Here is a 19,051-nt window from a genome sequence, read left to right as displayed (position 1 = left end):
CGCTGTGGCACTGATCACAGCGCTGCTCGGTTGGGGAATTATTTGAGAGGTGCCAGGTGTTATACAGATGGTTCCGATGACTTGTGCTGCAGTCACTTGTGCTCTTTGAAGATTGAAACTGTTGCAACTGTTGCGATCTCTCCTCTGTTCTCTGTGTTCAGAACTCTATTTCTAGTCCATGACCACTTAGAATTGACTCTTCATGGGGGCCTGGTTAATAGTAAATTGCCCCTTTTATCTTATTAAAAGTAAAATTACCTATAATCTGTTTTCAAATGGAAATTTGGAGCTTTTCTTTTTTCTGGACTCAATTTGCTTGTTCTTGATTAAGCTAGTTTGTGTTCAGGTAAGACTTTGGCCACAATACACAAACCGATACTCAGCTTCCAAGAAATTCCATTTATTTGATCCACCACAGTACTTATTCTGAAAACTTCTGGTTTACCATGAGGGTAATGTTTAGACAGCCACTCGTCTGGATAAGCACAATTAGAAAAGAATTCCCTGCTCCTGGTTTATTCCTAATTGATTTAGTTGCTTTCTTGAATTTATACACAGCTTTCATTTTCTGATGCTTTGTATCTGGCTTTATTTTAGTGATACTTGTTTTTCTCCCTAGAAGAAGTTTATTATGTATCAATTTAACCTTAGGCCAAGATTGGGAATATTTTGTTTCCAAAGTAGAATTTAGATGATACAGAAAAGCAGTTAGTAGGGAGGGCAAAGGAAGTTTTTAGGTGAATTGTCCTATCTAATGATCAAAGGAAGGAGCTACTCTTGATTAAGAGAGTAATTATTTAAATTCCTTCGCTGGCTTTTTCTTCCATACAGCTGCTGTGCCTCTGGCAGCTTCCTCCAGCTGCCTTCTTAGTAAAGGTGATTCCACCGAGGGTCCTCCATTCACACCGATGCCCTGGTGGGTGAATTCTTGTTCTGTCAGAACTTGCTGTTAGAGGATATAAATATTAGGTTGAATCACTGAAAATATTGCTTATGAGGTAGTCCAATTGAGTAGAAGTAATCTTAGTTTTAGTGCATACGAGCAGTGACCTCATGAAAATAATTTTGGTTCACAGTGATTGTTTTGTTCTTCCTTTCTGGTAATTGCGTTTAAGCTCCCAAAATTCTTCGTTGTAGCTTCAAGGCTGTTAAAAACCTTTGTTCTTGTGAACTCATTTGAGGAAATAAAAGGAGCATTAAAATAACTTTTAGGCAAAAGGACCAAATGCCTATTTCTGGAGGAAAGGACTGTGTTAAAATTTTTTGTGTTAATGATGACAACTGTTTTGATGTTTTTGAGTCGTGGAAGTGTGTTTTGAGTTCCATTTTGGGGACACAAGGCTAATAATCTTTAATCCTGCTACCTTCAACAAAACAACTTCGGTATAGGGAATCTGTACAGTTTGAAAGTCCTCTGTAGGGTGGGCTGTTGAAAGATGACTCCCTCCCTCTCCTGTAAGAGGTAAGGTAATCTCATGTCTTGAACCATACATTTCCTTCCTGACACATTTCAAGCTCTTCCTGTTCCTGTTCTCAGCAGCAGGGTGGTGTCACTGCTGTCCAGTTGCAGACTGAGGCCCAGGTGGCATCCGCCTCAGGCCAGCAAGTCCAGACCCTCCAGGTAGTGGTGCCCTCTCTGATTCTCTGTAAGCACTGCATGAACTCCTCCTTTCCTCATGTCTGGTGCTGTTTGTGGTAGGATCTCAAAGAGGAATGGCAAAGTCTTGGATGCATGTCTTTGATCCTAACTTGGCTTTGAGGCTTATAACATGCTAGTTTTCTCATGTTTCATGCCAAGTCGTGTAGTGACCCCGGGGTCAGTTTTCTGAAAACTGCATTTGGCTAGTGTATTTCTTGGGAATGCCTTGGAGAGAAATGGTATAAGTGACAGGAAGAAATTCTTACAAGTGACATTAGAACCTGGTTAGAGCTCAAACTCTGTAACCAGATTTCATGGTAAAATGTCATGAATTTGTATTATAATAGTAGAGAAGAAAATATATGCACATTAGCTAGGCTAGATTGTGCTTTATATTTAGTAAAAGGCTAAATCAGCTGCAAAATAATCATTCTACTTGGCAAGGTTTATCTAATCTCTAAATCTTGTTAATCTCTTAACTGCTGCTTTTTTACTATCTTTTCTGGGGAAACAGTGACCTATCTTACTAGATCTGCAAAAATTATCCCACACCTCTTGGCTGGACATAGGGGGGTTATGCTTTGTATAGGTCTTAGGTGTTGTAGCCACTGTAAGAATTCTTACTTAACCAATGCAGTTCCCTAACATTATGTATGGCCAAGTTAATATCCTAAATCAGGGTGAGATTTAGGCCAGTTCCTATATATAGTTCGGAGTAGGAGCATTAGTCTTTGCTGTATCTGTAGGTTTGACGAAAATGACCATATTTTTGAAAAATTGGCAAGATTTGAGTGCCTTACCTTTTTTCCTCCATTGAATGGAAACTATTCAAAATAGGACCTAGAATGTAGAATTCTCACCTCACTTTATTACTGGTGTGCTAAACATTTTGCAACTTCTAGCCCTTATTGTCATCATTTTACTTTACCCTTTTGGCCACACCCCCACGTATGCCACCCATAGTCTTTGATGATGATAAATAGCCAATTCTGAACATAAATTAGTCTGAAAGAAGCTGAGTTTGTAGTTATCCCAAACTATATTGGAATCTCAGAGTTCAACAACTTGTAATTCATGTTTTTCGTGCTTGCTTCCTCTTACTGATACATAAAACAGTATTGTCATTAACCACTTGTGGAATGGGAATGTAACATGCTCTTAACTGTATGGCTTCTTGTGTGATGCATGTATTCTTATAATCATTCATATGTTATAAATCCCGGGGGCTCCTTAGAGTCTCAAGTCTCAAGTGGTTTATCATGGGCACTTAGAGCATGTCAGTGAGGGGAGAAGTTAAGATGATGGATAGCCAGAAAATTAGGAATAGTTATGCCTTAAAACTTGTATTTCCTACCTGTGTAGATTTTATTTGAAAGAAATGGAAACACTTTATGGAAATAATGGAAACTGTTCCTTAGGGGTCTCATTATTTTTGGAGAATTTTAAATAGTTCTTTCAGTTATGCATGCGATAGATATTCTGAAAAATCTTTCCTGAGAGAGCATATGCAGACATTGGTGTAGCAAAGGGAATTTGATTTGGAATGGGGAGTAAGGGAGGGAGAAAGCATGAAAATCAGATTATAAAGCCATTAAAAGTAAAGTGGAATTTCTCAATGAACAGTTTAACAAAAGCTAGGATTTTGAATATTCCTAAAGATTTCGATACATTAATATCTAATCTACTCCACTAGGACTGACCGATCTTTTTTAACTAATTACTGGTCGTTGAACATACTTTACTGGCATTAAGAATAAATATTTTAGTCATATTACTATTCTTTTGTTCTGTTACAAATAATGCCTCAAAACAAAGATAGAATCTTCAAATAAAACTTTTGGACTTTGGGCTATTCTGTTCAATATTCCATCTCACTTTTAAAATGTCTTGTTTTTTGGCTTCTAGAAAGCATTCTATTAGGTAGGTATTTTTATATTGGGATTCAAGATGTTACACAGAGCACTTACAATGTCCTGGCTTCTAGGGTATTCCATTTACTCATGGGAGCTTGAAAGTTGGGATTGTTTTGGTATATTTGAGTGCTCTGTGTAATTTCCGTATTTGTCATTGCTTCTGTTAAAGTAACTGCAGGCATTGTGGGGTCCAGTGTGAGGAATTCCACCACAGATACTGCAAACTAACCAGAAAATATTTCTAGGCAATCTTTATTAGTGGGCTCTTTAAACATCCATCAGAGTAGAATTCCCAAGGTAGGATGCAGAGGGTAAAAGATGTACATTTCATTTATGCTTGAGAAACTATGGAGAGAAAGGGTCTTTTACATAAGATTCCTGAGCTGCTTGCTACCCAGCTGCCTGGAGTCATTGCTGGGTACAATTTGATTTACTTCCTCCAGGTTATTTAGAATTTGCACTCAACCATCATCACCACCATCAGGTACCCTTCTCATTGCCTCCCCTTCAGCCCTCACTAGAGACCATTGCTGGGTTCTAGTCTAAAGAAGCAAATAGTCTGGACGTTTTGGTTAAATGCTTCTCATGGATTTAGCCTGTGTTTGGTGATAAGTGCCTTATATCTGTTGAGACTTCCCAAAGGCTGGATATACTCCATTACATCTGACTTTAAAGTATTCAACTTGGCCTTTAGTCAAAGATACCATAGGTGTTTGAAGAAAGTAGAACTTGAGGATGAGGACTTGAGACTTACTTTCCTGGGGTCTCTCTTACCTTTTCCCCCTCTGACAAGGCAGCAAAATAGTTCCAGTGATTGTCTTTTAGTAAAAACCGTTCTATGTCTTATGTTACTTCATTGTTTTTATTGTATTTTATTCTAGGTCCAGGGGCAACCGCTAATGGTGCAGGTCAGTGGAGGCCAGTTAATCACTTCAACTGGCCAACCCATCATGGTCCAGGCTGTCCCTGGTGGCCAAGGTCAAACCATCATGCAAGTCCCTGTATCTGGGACACAGGGTTTGCAGCAGGTGAGTGGTATGAAAAAGTGTTTAGACAGTATCAAAATAGAGGTTTTTAAAGAATAGTTTATTACCAACTGTCTGACATTTGGCATTGCATTTAATTGCTTCCTACCCTCTATTTGCATCTAGTTGCTATTCCACCTGTGTACTAACAGTGATTAAGCAGAACTATACAGAAATTGTAATCTCTGGTAGGGACTGAGGACTCATTTGGCATGATTTTGAATCAATGTGAAGAATATAAAGAGATGAGAATCTAGTTTAATAGAAGTAATTCGTTGGTGTGACCTTTGTTGGCACTAAAAATGAATATAGAATAGGTATAACTATTAATAATTTTCTGGCTATCCATCATCTTAACTTCTTCCCTCATTAACATGCTATAAGTGTACATGAGGGAGGGAATTGGCAGTCTGCTTTGGATATTGTTGGTTTTGGTCAGAAATATTATCCTTTTCATTTTTTCCCATGTAATTTATAATTTGAGTTATCTATAATAGCAAGTGATGCCAAAAAAAATATTTCAGTCCATACGCATCACACACGTCATGCTGTACTTGGAACAAAATTTATAACCTCAAAGATTTAATTTAAATAATGGTATTTCTTTTAGCGTGTGAGGAAAAGAACAAAATGAGCAAAAAGAGGTTAAAATTAATGAAGTAGAAAACTAAGAAAAATGTAGAAAGGGTAAGTAAAAGCTGATTCACTAAACAGATCAATAAAACAGCTAAATCCACTGGAAAGACTGATTCAAAAACAAAACAAAGGTAAACAAGACAGAGATGTAGACAAGATTAAAAGAAGTATGTAGGATTGTTACAACTCTGGCATCAAATTTTAAAATTAGAGGGATTTTTATCAATTGGCAAAAATTAAAAAGAGTGATTATACCCAGTTCTACAGCAGATGTGGAGAAAAGGAAACACTGATTATTTTTGGTAATTTTAAATTCTAAAGTAATTTTAGAATGGCATCTCACTATTAAATATATAAACCTTTGATTTACCTGTTTTGCTTTTGAGAATCTATCCTATAGGAAGAAAAGCATTGGTATATAGGAAGAAATGTACAAAAACATTTTTTGCAGCATTGTACTAGCAAAAAAAAAAAGAAAGAAAGTTCCTAACTTGAATGTCCATTAATAAGAATAAGGAAATGGCTAAATAAGTCATACTATATTCATGTGTGGAATATTATGTTGTTGTTAAGAACGATGAACTGTTGAGGTGGGTGGTTAATACTGAAGATGTTTAGTGAAAAATAATTTTCAGAGAAATAAATATTATGTGATCTCATCTTTGTAACTAATAGCCAAACCCATAAGGGTATATGTGTTTATTAGAATGGAAATGGGGATGAGGAAAAACTGACTTTTTACTATATCTGTATATTTTGTTGTAACAATTAGAATGATCACATTAAATGAATGATCATTTATTTAATATAAGTTGGAAAAAAACAGCCATAATCACCTCCCTGCTTGATAAATCAGACTTGTACTTTTTGCACATTCCCTGTAGTTTTTATGCATACTTTTGGGGCACAGTTGTACCATGTATATAGTTTTCTTTTTCTTTTGGTTTTACTTTGTTTGTAAAATTTATTTCCACATGATTTTCTTATTTTTAATTCCTTCATATAGGTCAATCAATCAGAATTTATAATTTACAAAGTATATTTAGGATTTTTTGTTTTATTCTTGCTTTTATAGGTAATGTTACTATAAGCGTATTTGAGCATGATAGTTTTTGTTTAATTAATTAATTCTTAGAGTAATTTCTTTGGAGTCGGGGGATTGCAGTGTAAAGGGGTAGGAGCATTTTTAAAGCTGTAGGCATATTTTTGCCATGATAGAGTTGTAGTTGGGATTAAAAATAGTTTCCACATTTCTCCATGTGTAAATGTATGAGGCTTCAAATATATTTTCAGTATGTGAACTTTATTTCACACTGCTATTTCATTTCTGTCCTTCCTCTCATTGCCTCCTTGCCAGCCCTCCTTGCCACACTGTCCTCTCCACCCTTAAATGGAGACAGTGTGATCTAGTGCTAAGAACAGTGTGCTGGGAGTGCAGTGACTTGACTTTCATTCCCAGGTCTGCCCTTAAACAAGCTTTCTGATCTTGGTTTGATTGTCAGTTTTCTCATCCAAAAATGCAGTTTCTATCAGGTGATTTCTAGGGTTCATTCCAGCTCTAAATTCTGTTGATTTTATGGTTTTGTTTTTTTTGTTTGTTTGTTTTTTTGCCTTAAGAGACTTTGACAAATTATTTTTTGTTAGCGTATATAAGGCTCTAGGAAAGATTCCATAGTCTTCTGAAGAATGCGTAAGATTTCAATTCTTTTTTATAATGTCGCTTCTCATTAGTGTTTTTTGAAAGTTTCTCTTAGAAGAGTACTTCTTAATCTTTTTTGGATTGCATCCTCTGTTTTAGAATTCCAGTGAAACCTATACCTTCTTAGAAAAGGTGCAGATGTCCAGATACATGCAAAAGTTTGCATACAATTTTAGGTTAGGATCCCTGACTTGATACAGACAATGGAACTGGAGTAGTGAGCCAAGAAATAGGGTCAGGAATATTGAAAGTTGGTATGTAGTGACAACACGGATGAACCTAAAGGGTAAGAGAAAGACAAATACCATGTGATTTTACTTATATGTGGCATCTAAAAAACAAAGCGAAACAGAAATAGACTCATAGATACAGAGAACAAACTGATGGTTGTCAGAGGGGAGGACAGTTGGGGAAGGGCAAAAAAGGTGAAGGGGATTGAGAGGTACAAACTTCTAATTATTAATATAAAATAAATAAGTCATGGGGATGTCATGTACAGCTTAGGGAATACAGTCAGTAATATCGTGAAAACTTTGTATGGTGACAGATGGTTACTAGACTTATGGTGATCACTTTGTAAGGTATAAAAATGGCGAATCACTATGTTGTACACCTAAAACTAATATATTATTGTATATCAACTCTAATAAAAAAAGAACGATACAGAAGAAGAAAATTGATCTCTTCATACTATCTACAAAAATACTTGCTAGGTAAACATTTAAATGAAAAAAACATACTTGGAGAGTTTTATATTCTCTTTACAGGAGAATTTTCTTTATGGTCTGGAATAAAGAAGGATTTCTTAAAGACATTAAAAGAAACACAAATTGATTTGACAATAGTCCCCCCCTCATTCATGAGAGATATGTTCCAAAACCCTTACTGGATGTCAGATACCGCAGATAGTACCAAACCAAAATGTTAACAGGAATATATGAATAAATTATAGTATAATTATTAAATGTGATACTTTACAATGAATAAAATGAATGAACTAGTTCTATTTCAACTGGCTATGTCTTGAAAACAATGAGTGAAAAAAGCAAGTTGCAAAAAGATACAGTATGGTGCCACTTAATATGAAATTTATAAACACATAATACTGAACCACATATGTTTATGGATACGTAATTATGTATAAAATAATGCTCTGTAAGGAGTGTCACCAATTTTAGTAGAGTGATGACCTTTTAGTTGGGAAGGGAATGTTAAATAAATCAAAAAGGGCAGAATATTAATTTGTTAAATCTGAATGGTGGCTGCACGAGTGTCTAAAATGATAGTCTCAACTTTTCTGTATGTTCAAGGATTTTGTATGCATATTTATATAATCCCAGAGTCGGAAGTTGGAAATAACTTATTTTTTTTTAACATTTAATTAGAGAAAACTTCAAACAGACAAAAAAGAGAATGGGATGATAAGTCCCCACACCCATCTTGAACAGTTATCAACACATAATCTGTCTTCTTTCTAGTTTCATCGGTATTCCCCTCCTCCCTGAAGAATTATTTTGAATATATAAAATACCATTTCATCTGTAACAAACACTTCAAAATATATTTTTAAATGAACATGCTTTAAAAAATATACAACCATGCCAACACTATCATCTTTTTAAAAAACTGACATTGATTCTTTAATATCATCCAGTATCAACAAGTGGTCAAAATTCCCCCATTGTTTCAGAAGTGGAAATCAAGTTATCTCTCATAAATAATAGCAGAACAGGACGCCTGTGGTTTTCTCCTTCACATCATTTTCTGCTTTCTAGAGGAATTTGGGTAACTAACACTCCAGGACCAAGAGAGAGCAGTGTCAACGGGGTGCTGACCTTGCTTGGTGTTCTCGTCCACAGATACAGTTGGTGCCACCTGGGCAGATCCAGATCCAGGGGGGGCAGGCTGTGCAGGTGCAGGGCCAGCAGGGCCAGACCCAGCAGATCATCATCCAGCAGCCTCAGACAGCCGTCACCGCTGGCCAGACCCAGGTAATTCCACGAGCTCTGTGAACACAGGAGCATAGCTCATTTGGAAGGGTCAGACAGCTGTCCAGATAGTTCACAGGTCGTAGAAATGGGGGAGAAAACCATCAAAAATACTATTTTAGGAAAGGTCTACGTGGTCCTTTCTGTTGTGGTGTCTGGAATCGGGGAAGTTATGTCGTCATTTATTTCCTACAGACACAGCAGCAGATTGCTGTGCAGGGGCAGCAAGTGGCACAGACGGCCGAAGGACAGACCATCGTCTATCAGCCAGTCAATGCAGACGGCACCATTCTCCAGCAAGGTAACTGTGCCCGTTCATTTCTCTGTAACTTGGGGGGCATCTTGTCATCCCTTGAGCAAATGACTGCTTCAGAAAGTCTCCATTGGTTGTTGGAACCAAGTCTCCATTGATTGTTGGTTCCTTGTCACCTATACATGATCAACATAGATTCCATTTGTAGGAGTTACTACAGTGGTTGTTAAAACACTGGTCCTAGGGATTATATAAACGCATAATCCTTTCTGGGAAGAAATGTTTCTAAATGGGAGTTTCTTTGTTGGTAGTGAGAGAAATAGATCAGAAGTCAAGTTGGCATTTGGAGTATTGTTGCTGCTCAGGTTTTTTTTGTTTTTCTCAGGGCCATTTCATTGTTTATTCCAAAAAGAATTATATGCCTACTATGTAGCATTTTGCTGATAAGAAAAAGAGCTTTCTTCTCAAGGAACCTCTAGTATAAGTGAGGCACACATGTGAACAAATTAATACAGGGCAGAGCCCTTATAGAGGAATGTTCTAGGAATAGATGATGGATAAAGAAGGAAGAGGTGAAATACAACTTGAGAAGAGCAGATGGCTCAAACTGAACTGGAAAGCTTTTGGAAGCATTTGTCAGATAGTTAAATCTAGAAGGGACATCTTAGATTCCATGACTAAAGGTTTGAATTGTGATTAAAACCTAGCTGCATATAAGGTCCAGTGAATTCAGTAACAGTATGCTCTCATATGACTCAGGAGGGAGCCCAAACTGGATTGAGCCCTGGCAGGATCTCAGAGAATGGTGACCAGATCCTCAGATGCTGCTGTTGATTGGGGACTGGGGATGCTTTATTTAATCTTAAGTTTTAGTCCTGCAACTGGCTGACTCATCAGTTTAGGATAAACAGATTACGAGTTTATAAAATCTCCATCCTGAAGCAGATTGTTGCAATGTACAAAAACAGTGTGTATAGCTATAGTCAGACTGACCCATGGAAGGGGACGCCTCCAAACTGTCTCTCCACCCATTGAAAACTATTATTGTAATGCCAGAAAGGTATCCATTTCAAGGATAGATTTATTCAGAACTGGAACCCAGATGGTTAATAGAATTTCAAAGATTGATTACTTGGATTTTCTATAGTAAACGAGGCAGAGAGTGGGTGAGTGATTTCTCCCCTTGTGTTGTTTAGTATGTTTTTCCAGGGTGAATGAATGTGTGCCAGATAGAAGAGGGACTAACCGTTTCCCTTTCTGTGTACCTGTTTTTTGTTTGTTTTACGTTTTATTTTCTTAAAGTTACAGTCCCTGTTTCAGGCATGATCACCATCCCAGCAGCCAGTTTGGCAGGAGCACAGATTGTTCAGACAGGAGCCAACACCAATACAACCAGCAGTGGACAAGGAACTGTCACTGTGACACTGCCAGTGGCAGGCAATGTGGTCAATTCAGGAGGGATGGTCATGGTAAGAAAATTGATTCTTCAGCTCACTGTTTTCATCTGTAATTTATTTTTCTATATATCTCTTTGTCTTTGAAAATTCTTTAATTTGCAGAATGATGTCTTTAGTAAAGTGTTGACCTTTTGGGATTGACATTGATCCTTAAGGCACTTACAGAGATCTACTTTTGTAATAAACATCACAATGAACCATAAATTCATTCTGAGTACCTACTATGTGCCAAGTATTGTTTTTGGTGCTGGAGATACAGCACTGGTTAAACAGATGTAAATGTCTGCTCTTATGTGATCTTATTCAGAATTCAAATGATGAAGGGAAAGTTAGGTTACTAATCTTCGATAATTGAAAATATATTGTCCATGGTGGGTGAAACAAGAAGTAAGCTAAAAATCAGAAAGATTGTAATCAGAAATTAAAATATGTGTGATATAAATACATTGGGCAGATAGAGAATGAGAGTTGGCTGGTGTCTGTGCAAGCTAGATCCTCATATGTCCAAATAGGATGTCAGTTCATGGTACCTAAAATAGTTAAATTAAGACTTGAGCAGTAGAAGCCTGCACAGAGGTAGAGGAAACTATCAGGAGAAACGATACAGACATTCAAATTTGTTGTTATAGTTGGGAAGGGTGTGGGGCACAGGAAACTATTACTTGTTTCCTCATACGGTTAGTACAGTGTATTGTTTTTGTTTGTTTAGAAAAAATAGGATTGAATTATATAGTAAGCTAGCTGTTTGATTGAATTTGTTGTATAACTATAGGCATTTAGTAGCATGGTAAATTTGTACCCGTTTTCTTTTATACTGTTTTGTCTTATGATTACTGTTCCTGACCATTAGATGGCAGCAGACATTCCTAGAAAGTGTAGCCATTGATGAACAAGAATTTGGGCCTGGATATGTCATTTTTCAGTGTGGCTCCTGGGCCCCTTATGACAGAATCATGTATAATATTTGTTTAAAATGCAGGTATTTGGTATAAATGATCTCCAGGAACTACATTTAACTGAACGCCCCATAAAAGTGACTCTTTATAACATTCAGAAGCAAATAGATTAACAGGGAGGGACCAAGAAACGTTCATATGTCCATACTTGATGTTACTTCTTAACAAATTCTGGTTTTCTCTTCACACAGATGGTGCCTGGTGCTGGATCTGTGCCCGCTATCCAAAGGATCCCTCTACCTGGGGCAGAGATGCTCGAAGAAGAGCCTCTCTATGTGAATGCCAAACAGTACCACCGCATACTTAAGAGGAGGCAAGCCCGGGCCAAGCTAGAGGCAGAAGGGAAAATTCCAAAGGAGAGAAGGGTATGTATTACATTGGAAGAAATGTAGGAAGAGAACACCAGGGTTCTACCTTTGGAATTAACCTTTTAAATGGATTGTTTCCTTGACTATCTTCCAAACAATTGAGGGCAGATAATTGTTACCATTTCTAAAAGTTGGCATTTGCTATTGTTATAAGTAGGTTGGACTACAAACACAAAAAAATAACAGTGGCTTAAATAAGATGTTTTTTCTTACATAAAAGCAGTCCAGAGATAAATTGTCCTGGGCAACACATTTCCACAGTTGTCAAGACCCATTCCTCTTCTGTCGTAATTGTTCTAATACCTTAGTATTGCTATTCATAGTGTAAGATGACTGCTTGGGCTCCAACCCAGGAGCAAAGGGAACAAGAAAGGCACCTCTCTGTGCTCGCTTCGGCAGCACATATACTAAAAGAAAGGCACCTCTCTTTCAAGGAAACTTTCAGGAAGTTCCATACATCTCAGCCAAAATTTCATTACATGGCCCCAACTTACCTGCAAATAAGGCTAGGAAATGCAGTCCTTTTACTGAGCACCCATTTGCCCAGCCAAAGGAGAAGCTATATATCAAGAGGTAGGTAGTGACCTCCACAATACCTTTGGGGAATTTTTTTATTTATTCATTTAGCATTCACCTTCTTATGGTAGTTATATACGGTTAGCCGCTAGCTTGTGTTTTCTCCAAAGCTGTCTCCATAATTGAAAGTCGTAATTGCCCCGGTGGCTTTGATTACAGCTTTTCTAAACTTTTGAGGATGGAATGTGTGCTTTAGGTAGCTATGCTGGTTCCCGCTAGTAGTTAAATGATTTTATTTCTCTTGTTTTAGAAATACCTTCATGAGTCTCGGCACCGACATGCCATGGCACGGAAGCGTGGTGAAGGCGGACGATTTTTCTCTCCAAAGGAAAAAGATAGTCCTCATATGCAGGTAAGAAGACTTAAACCTTGCATTCTTCTTATTGCCTTACATTTTTTTTGGATGGAAGCCTTTACAGTGTCCTCTTATTATTTTCACACCTAAGGACTAATCACATTCTCTAAATAGGATGCAATATTGTGTCTCTTATATCCCCTTTCTTTTTTAGGGTGGGGGAAGATTTTTTAAAAAATTGTTTGTTTTTCAGTTGCAGTTCACATTCCATATCATTTTACATTAGTTTCAGGTGTACAGCATAGTGGGTAGACATTCATATAATTTATGCAGTGATCCCCCTGATTATCTAGTACCCATTGGGTACTATACACAGTTGTTGCAACATTATTGACTGTATTCTCCAGGCTGCACTTTACATCCCCATGACTATCTTGTAACTGCCAATTTGTACTTCTTAATCTCTTCTTTTTCACCCAGTTTCCCAAAACCCCCTCCCCTCTGGCAACCATCAGTTCCTTGTACCGTGTTTCCCCGAAAATAAGATCTGGCCTGACAATCAGCTCTAATGCATCTTTTGGTGCAAAAATTAATATAAGACCCAATATATCATATCATACCATATATCATATCATATCCTGTCTTATAGTAAAATTTAAGACCGGGTCTTATATTAATTTTTGCTCCAAAAGAGGCATTAGGACTGATTGTTCGGCTAGGTCTTATTTTCGGGGAAACACAGTAGCTGAGTCTGTTTCTGTTTCGTTTGTTCATTTATTTTGTTCTTTAGATTCCACATATAAGTGAGGTCATGGCATTTGTTTTTCTTAGTCTGACTTATGTCACTTAGCTTAATACCCTCTAGGTCCATCCATATTGTCGCATTCCCTTTGATCTTAAAAATACCAAAGGTCTTTAATCCAGTGGCCTTTATTCCCTGATCTTTGCCAGTTATTAGTATTAATTCCTTCTTGAAATTCTCACTTTTCTCGATTTTCAAATAACAGCAGCAGCTAACACTTAACTGCTAGGTGCCAGCTATTAAGCACTTTTATAAGTTTTTTTCCCCCCCATTGAATCTTTACAGCCCCAGAGATAAGAATTACATTTCTGTTTTACAGTTGAATCTGAGGTTTAGAGAAATAAAGTAGTTAGCCTAAGATAATAAAATGGTACAACTGAAATTCAAACCCAGGCAGTATAATTCCAGAACTTACTCTGTAACTACTGTAGTATGCTGGTTCTTATATCTAATTCCACTGATTTTATCTTATTGCCATTTTTGAGTCAGTACATCTAAAATAGAACTCGTAATTTTTTAAAAAACTTATTTTTTTGTGTGCCTTAACCAGTCAGTCACTCATCTCAAGAAGTGATATGTTCATCCACCCAGTTGCTAAAGCTTGAATTACCTGCTTCTTGAAGAGGTCCTCTTGGTTTTACCTCTAAAATACAATCTGAATCAGTTTACTATTTTCCCTCCCAATGGCTGTCAGCCTGGTCTACCCTCCCTTCTTTTGCTTTAGTTAATACAGCAGCTGCCTACTGGTCTCCCTTCTTCCATTCTTGTGCCCCTGTCATCCATTATCCACATCTTAGTGTGATCTTTTGAAATGTGTATATATCACATCACTGTCCTACCAAACCCCTTCTACCCCCGCCCTTGCCCATTTGCACTTAGACTAAAATCCAAAGTGCTTACTTAGGCCAACAAGATCTGCGTGATCTAGGGCCTGCCTACCTCTGGCTTCGTTTCCTCCTGATCCCTGGTCTGGATGCTCTTGCTATACTTTCTGTGCATCAGTCTGTCTCCTGCCATTGGGACCTTTGTCTTCAAAATAGCCAATCTGTAAAGCTTTTCACTCTAATTGTTTGCATGACTGGCTTTTTATCTTTTGGGTTTGGTTTAAATCTGAGAGTCTATCTCTAACCCAGCCTATCCAAAGTAGGTCTCTTCTCCTCCATTATTTCTCCACATCTTCCTTTTCTTTAGAGTGTAATAATGATTGAATTGCTTTATTTGTGTAGCTGTGCAATGGTTGTCTCCTTCATTAGACTGTCAGCTGTGTAGAGAGCAGAGGATTGTTTTGGTCTTGGCATAATGCCCCATCCAAAACAAGCACAGAGTAAATGTTTATTGAATTATAGGATCCCTCCCAGTACTCATACTACTTCATTCTGTATGTCATATCCCATCTGCACTATTGCCAAATCGGTTTTTATAAGGTAATGCTTTTTCATTCATGCCAGGCGCCTACTCAAGGATACATGCTGGTTCCTCATTTCTTCCTGCAACAGATCTCAAACTATTTCTGTAGGACATCTAAGCAACTTTGCCTCATCACCCCCTCACCAATCAGACTAGGATTCCCCAGGGTCTCCACGCATGAGCACCAGTTCCTATGCTATCAATTCCTACCTGTAATCTGAGAGCCCCTCCTTTCTCGTTATGCATGCAGGGTATAGATACAGAGTGCCAGCTGTGGGCATTATGCCAGGAACTCTCCTAATTCTTTGTGCTAACAATATGACCTCGGTCAAGTTACTTAGCCTCTTTTAGCCTCAGTTTCTTCACCTGTAAAGTGGGTGTTATTGTGTTGTTTCCCCGAAAATAAGACCTAATTGGAAAATAACCCCTAGCATGATTTTTCAGGAGGACATCCCCTGAACATAAGCCCTAATGTGTCTTTTGGAGCAAGAATTAATATATGACCCGGTCTTATTTTTGGGGAAACATGGTACTTCACAGGAGTGTTCTGGGACTTTCGTATAGTAAACCCCATTCGGCACCTACTTAGCGTAATGCATTGTATTCCTAGTGCATGATGACAGCTCAGTAAATACTGGTTATTGTTCGCACTCATTGATCAAGATATAGCTCCAGTCCTACCACCTTCAGAAATCTTTCAGCTTTTCCTTTGATCATGCCAGCTGAGACGTCAGGGCCCTGGTGTGGAAGAACTGAAGGGTTCCATGGACTGGTCCTTGTCTTAATACTGCAGGTTTTAAGTGAGGTAGCAGGCAGAGTTTAGTGGAAAGAAGATTAAACGGGAGCCAAGAGATTTGGGAGTTAGTCCTTGCTGGGCTCCTGACTGACTTTTTGACTCTAGTTCAAGCAAGTTAATCTACACATCGGGCATCAGGTTTATCTACAAAGTGAGTGCATTAAGTTAAATACATTCCAACGTCCTTTCTAGTCCAGTGTCGCTAAGTGCTCAGTATTTAAATATGAGAAAATAATGACATAAAGGTACAACATGACATGGTTCCTCTGGGTCTTTTTCTTAGCCACCTCTAAGGACCCTTAAACCTTAAGGGTAGAGCACACAGGTGTTTGGGAAGAGATACTATGTCAACTCTGCAGTGTTCGGTAATGGAGTGCCAGCCCAGATTTTTAATCCTTTTAAGAATAAGGTTTATTGGCTCGTTTCCTGGTGGAGCTGCATTTTAATCCAGGTATGCAGACTTAGATGCATTACAGGGCTTCGGTTTACTTGGCAAAGTGCTGTCTATTCCCTTGGTGATAAAGTTCCCTGCTGCTTTTGCAAAGGATTTTAATCATCATTATGCTTTCTTTATCTCCAGGATCCAAACCAAGCAGATGAAGAAGCCATGACACAGATCATTCGAGTGTCCTAACCCCAGGCCATGTGATGGAGCTGATTAAGGTCATGTTCCTCGCCACTGTTGCCCACTGTTCCAGGAAAGTGATCAATTCTTCCGATGGGACACTGATGATCACATTCTGCCCTTTTCTACAGGACAGAAACCCACTTAATTTTTTAATAAGTGGCTGAGCATTATACTTGCAGTGGTGTCTGGCAAATGAAGTTGCAAGCCTTTGTCTCACCCTTTCAGTCGGGACCTATTTTAGACTGTTGATGACATTGACATTTCATGGATTAAGATGATGCAAGGGACCTCTGCCAGCCCAGCAGTACCACACACAGCACTTGTGTTGACTGGTGAAGCCAGCCAGCCATCTCAGCAGGGGAGAACAAGCTTCTCAACCTAAATTGCAATCAGGGAAGCAGTCCTTCCCATGGATTCTAAAAATCACCCATCCCTCCAATGAGGGATCTCAGGCGGACTAAAGTGAATGGACACTTTGTATTCAGAGATGACTTCCAGGCAAGGAAGTTCCATCTCATGATATGGAAACAATAAATTCTCTGAGATACATTTATCTAATCTGTGGTAATAATGAGAATCTCTGTCTACCCAGATGATAGGTTGGTATTTTTGGACTCCAGCCAAGAAAAAGCTAATTCTGGGGATAGAGTTTTAAAAGACTCAAGCACTAAAAATATAAATTGCAGAATCGTCTTTAGCTTTGACAAGTTGTGGTCTGCTTGTCTGTCTGTGGAGGTCATCTGTACCATAGTTCTTACTATGGCTACTTTTAAGACAATTAGAAGGTATTGGACCTTGAAACTGCCTTTCCTAAGTAGAGAACAAAACAATACAACAACAACAAAAATACAACAACTTCTGTGGTGAAGTGCTAAGGACATTTTGTAGTAACTCCTACTAACCATAGAGCCAAACTAGAGATTTTCAATCATAGACTTGGTGACAGCATTTGGGAAATAGAAGGGTTTGTGTGTGTGTCAGTCTAGAAGAAGAGAGCAAGTAGTATATATACCCATTTGTTGTCATACAGCATGATTCTCCAGTGGATGGATGCCTGGGATGGATCTTTAAGATGAAGAGGCTAATTTACATTTACACTAACCTTTTAATAAGCACGGAACAGGAGAAGTCTGAGATGTGGTCCTTGACAATTTCTGGAAAGCACTGCTCAATCAAGCTGTCCTGGACAATGCCAGGTTACCTGTTAGAGCATGAGGTGGATGTTGGCTTCCCTCCTGCAGCGCTTTGTGCTGGCCACAGAGAGTACACATTCTCATTCTTCCCATGGCAGCTGACTCTTTTGTGCCAGTTTCCATTTGTTTCCCCCTTTTCTCCATAGGCCTTGTGCAGAAAGGTTTTCACATTGCACCCACATTTTGCAGATAACTGCAGACTGGAAATAGAGATTTCTGCAGTGTTAGACACTGGGTCACAGTTCCCAGAATGAGTTGTGCCTCAGAACGCCATTTCCTTTCCAGATGTTGAACCCTGGGAGAAAAAAGATGGTATTTCAGAAGAGCCGCTGCCTTCTCTGGAAACCAAGAAGGAAAACTTAATTCTTTTGAAGAACATTTGGGTTTGACTTAAATACCAAGAGTAAAAGATTGGCTCTGTTTTTTATAGTTTTATTAAGAAGGAAAAGATAAACCCTCTAAAGAAAACATCACATAAGGAAATCATTGTAATGGTAGAAATAGAGGTACAGAACTATGCAAAGGAAGCAGGAAGTGTGAAGTATCTTCCTAATTCCTGGAATCTGTCCTAGCTTCCAGGTGTCAGGAGAGGCAGATACTTTGGTAAGCTCACTAGAATCCTGTGGCTCTTTACATGAGTTTCTGATATTTATTCAGTAAGCCCCAAGTTCTTCAGATGATAGATTACTAAAAACCATGAGGAATTTATATCCCTTGGTTTGTTTAGGAATCATTAAGTTGCAGAGTTCAGAAAGAAATTCCTCAGACCTAATTTCTAGTACTTAAGTCAACAGTAGTTCTAAAATGCTATTTATTTATGTCTATAAGTTTGTATATAGTAATACCAACCTCATATTGTTGCAGAATTTTTTGTTTTCATGAGTTTGAGTTTTGTTTGAAATGAAATGCTTCAGTTATCATTTTGTCTTTGCATTTCAACTAACTCATGGCCTTTTTATTGTGGTCATTTTAGCACACCATAACAACCCACAAAGTGGGGGAGGGGAGGGTTTGGATATTTTTTTTTATTTGTTACCAGAAGTTATTTTACTCATTTGTCCTTGTGACTAGTGATGATTTCATAGATGCAGAGTGAATGGATGAGTGAATAATTGGTTTAATGCATAGTTATTTCACTTGAGTGCTTTTTTTGCAGGATAATTGTAAATGTATATATTTTAATTACACTGGTACCTTGAACATGTCAGTATCTGTACCACTGGACCAACAGCATTTCCTGGCTATTGGGTGCCTGATAATAATGTCTTGATTTTCCTTTGGGACTCAACTACATAGAAGGCTCCCCCCCACTTCTCCCCCAGGAGTAGGGGGAGTACAGGTGATTGATCATTGATGTCATTGCAATTGTTATTTTTTAAAATAAATTTATAAAAACAATAAAAAGTGATTTGTATTTTGA

The 19,051-nt window shown here is 38.1% G+C and overlaps 1 protein-coding gene across 13 annotated transcripts in view; it reads left to right on the top strand.

Moving 5' to 3' along the window:
• NFYA (nuclear transcription factor Y subunit alpha) overlaps positions 1-19,051 on the top strand; it is a 25,777-nt gene extending 6,726 nt beyond the window's left edge. For 5 of the 13 annotated variants that reach the window (XM_088795750.1, XM_088795747.1, XM_088795746.1 and 2 more), the window contains exons 3-10: positions 1,538-1,624; positions 4,434-4,580; positions 8,772-8,903; positions 9,096-9,201; positions 10,456-10,622; positions 11,758-11,931; positions 12,761-12,862; positions 16,391-19,051. In XM_088795750.1, the coding sequence (XP_088651876.1) occupies positions 1,538-1,624; positions 4,434-4,580; positions 8,772-8,903; positions 9,096-9,201; positions 10,456-10,622; positions 11,758-11,931; positions 12,761-12,862; positions 16,391-16,444 (969 nt within the window). In that variant the 3' untranslated portion in view covers positions 16,445-19,051. The remainder of the gene's footprint in view (positions 1-1,537; positions 1,625-4,433; positions 4,581-8,771; positions 8,904-9,095; positions 9,202-10,455; positions 10,623-11,757; positions 11,932-12,760; positions 12,863-16,390) is intronic. The other 8 variants (XM_088795754.1, XM_088795753.1, XM_088795755.1 and 5 more) reach the window with 6 other exon arrangements.

Source organism: Rhinolophus sinicus, chromosome 2 (genome assembly GCF_057876585.1).
Source record: "Rhinolophus sinicus isolate RSI-liver-muscle chromosome 2, RSI-T2T, whole genome shotgun sequence".
In the NCBI taxonomy this organism is placed as follows: Eukaryota; Metazoa; Chordata; class Mammalia; order Chiroptera; family Rhinolophidae; genus Rhinolophus; species Rhinolophus sinicus.
Note: the sequence above shows the minus strand (reverse complement) of the source record. Positions and strands in the feature narration are given on the sequence as shown.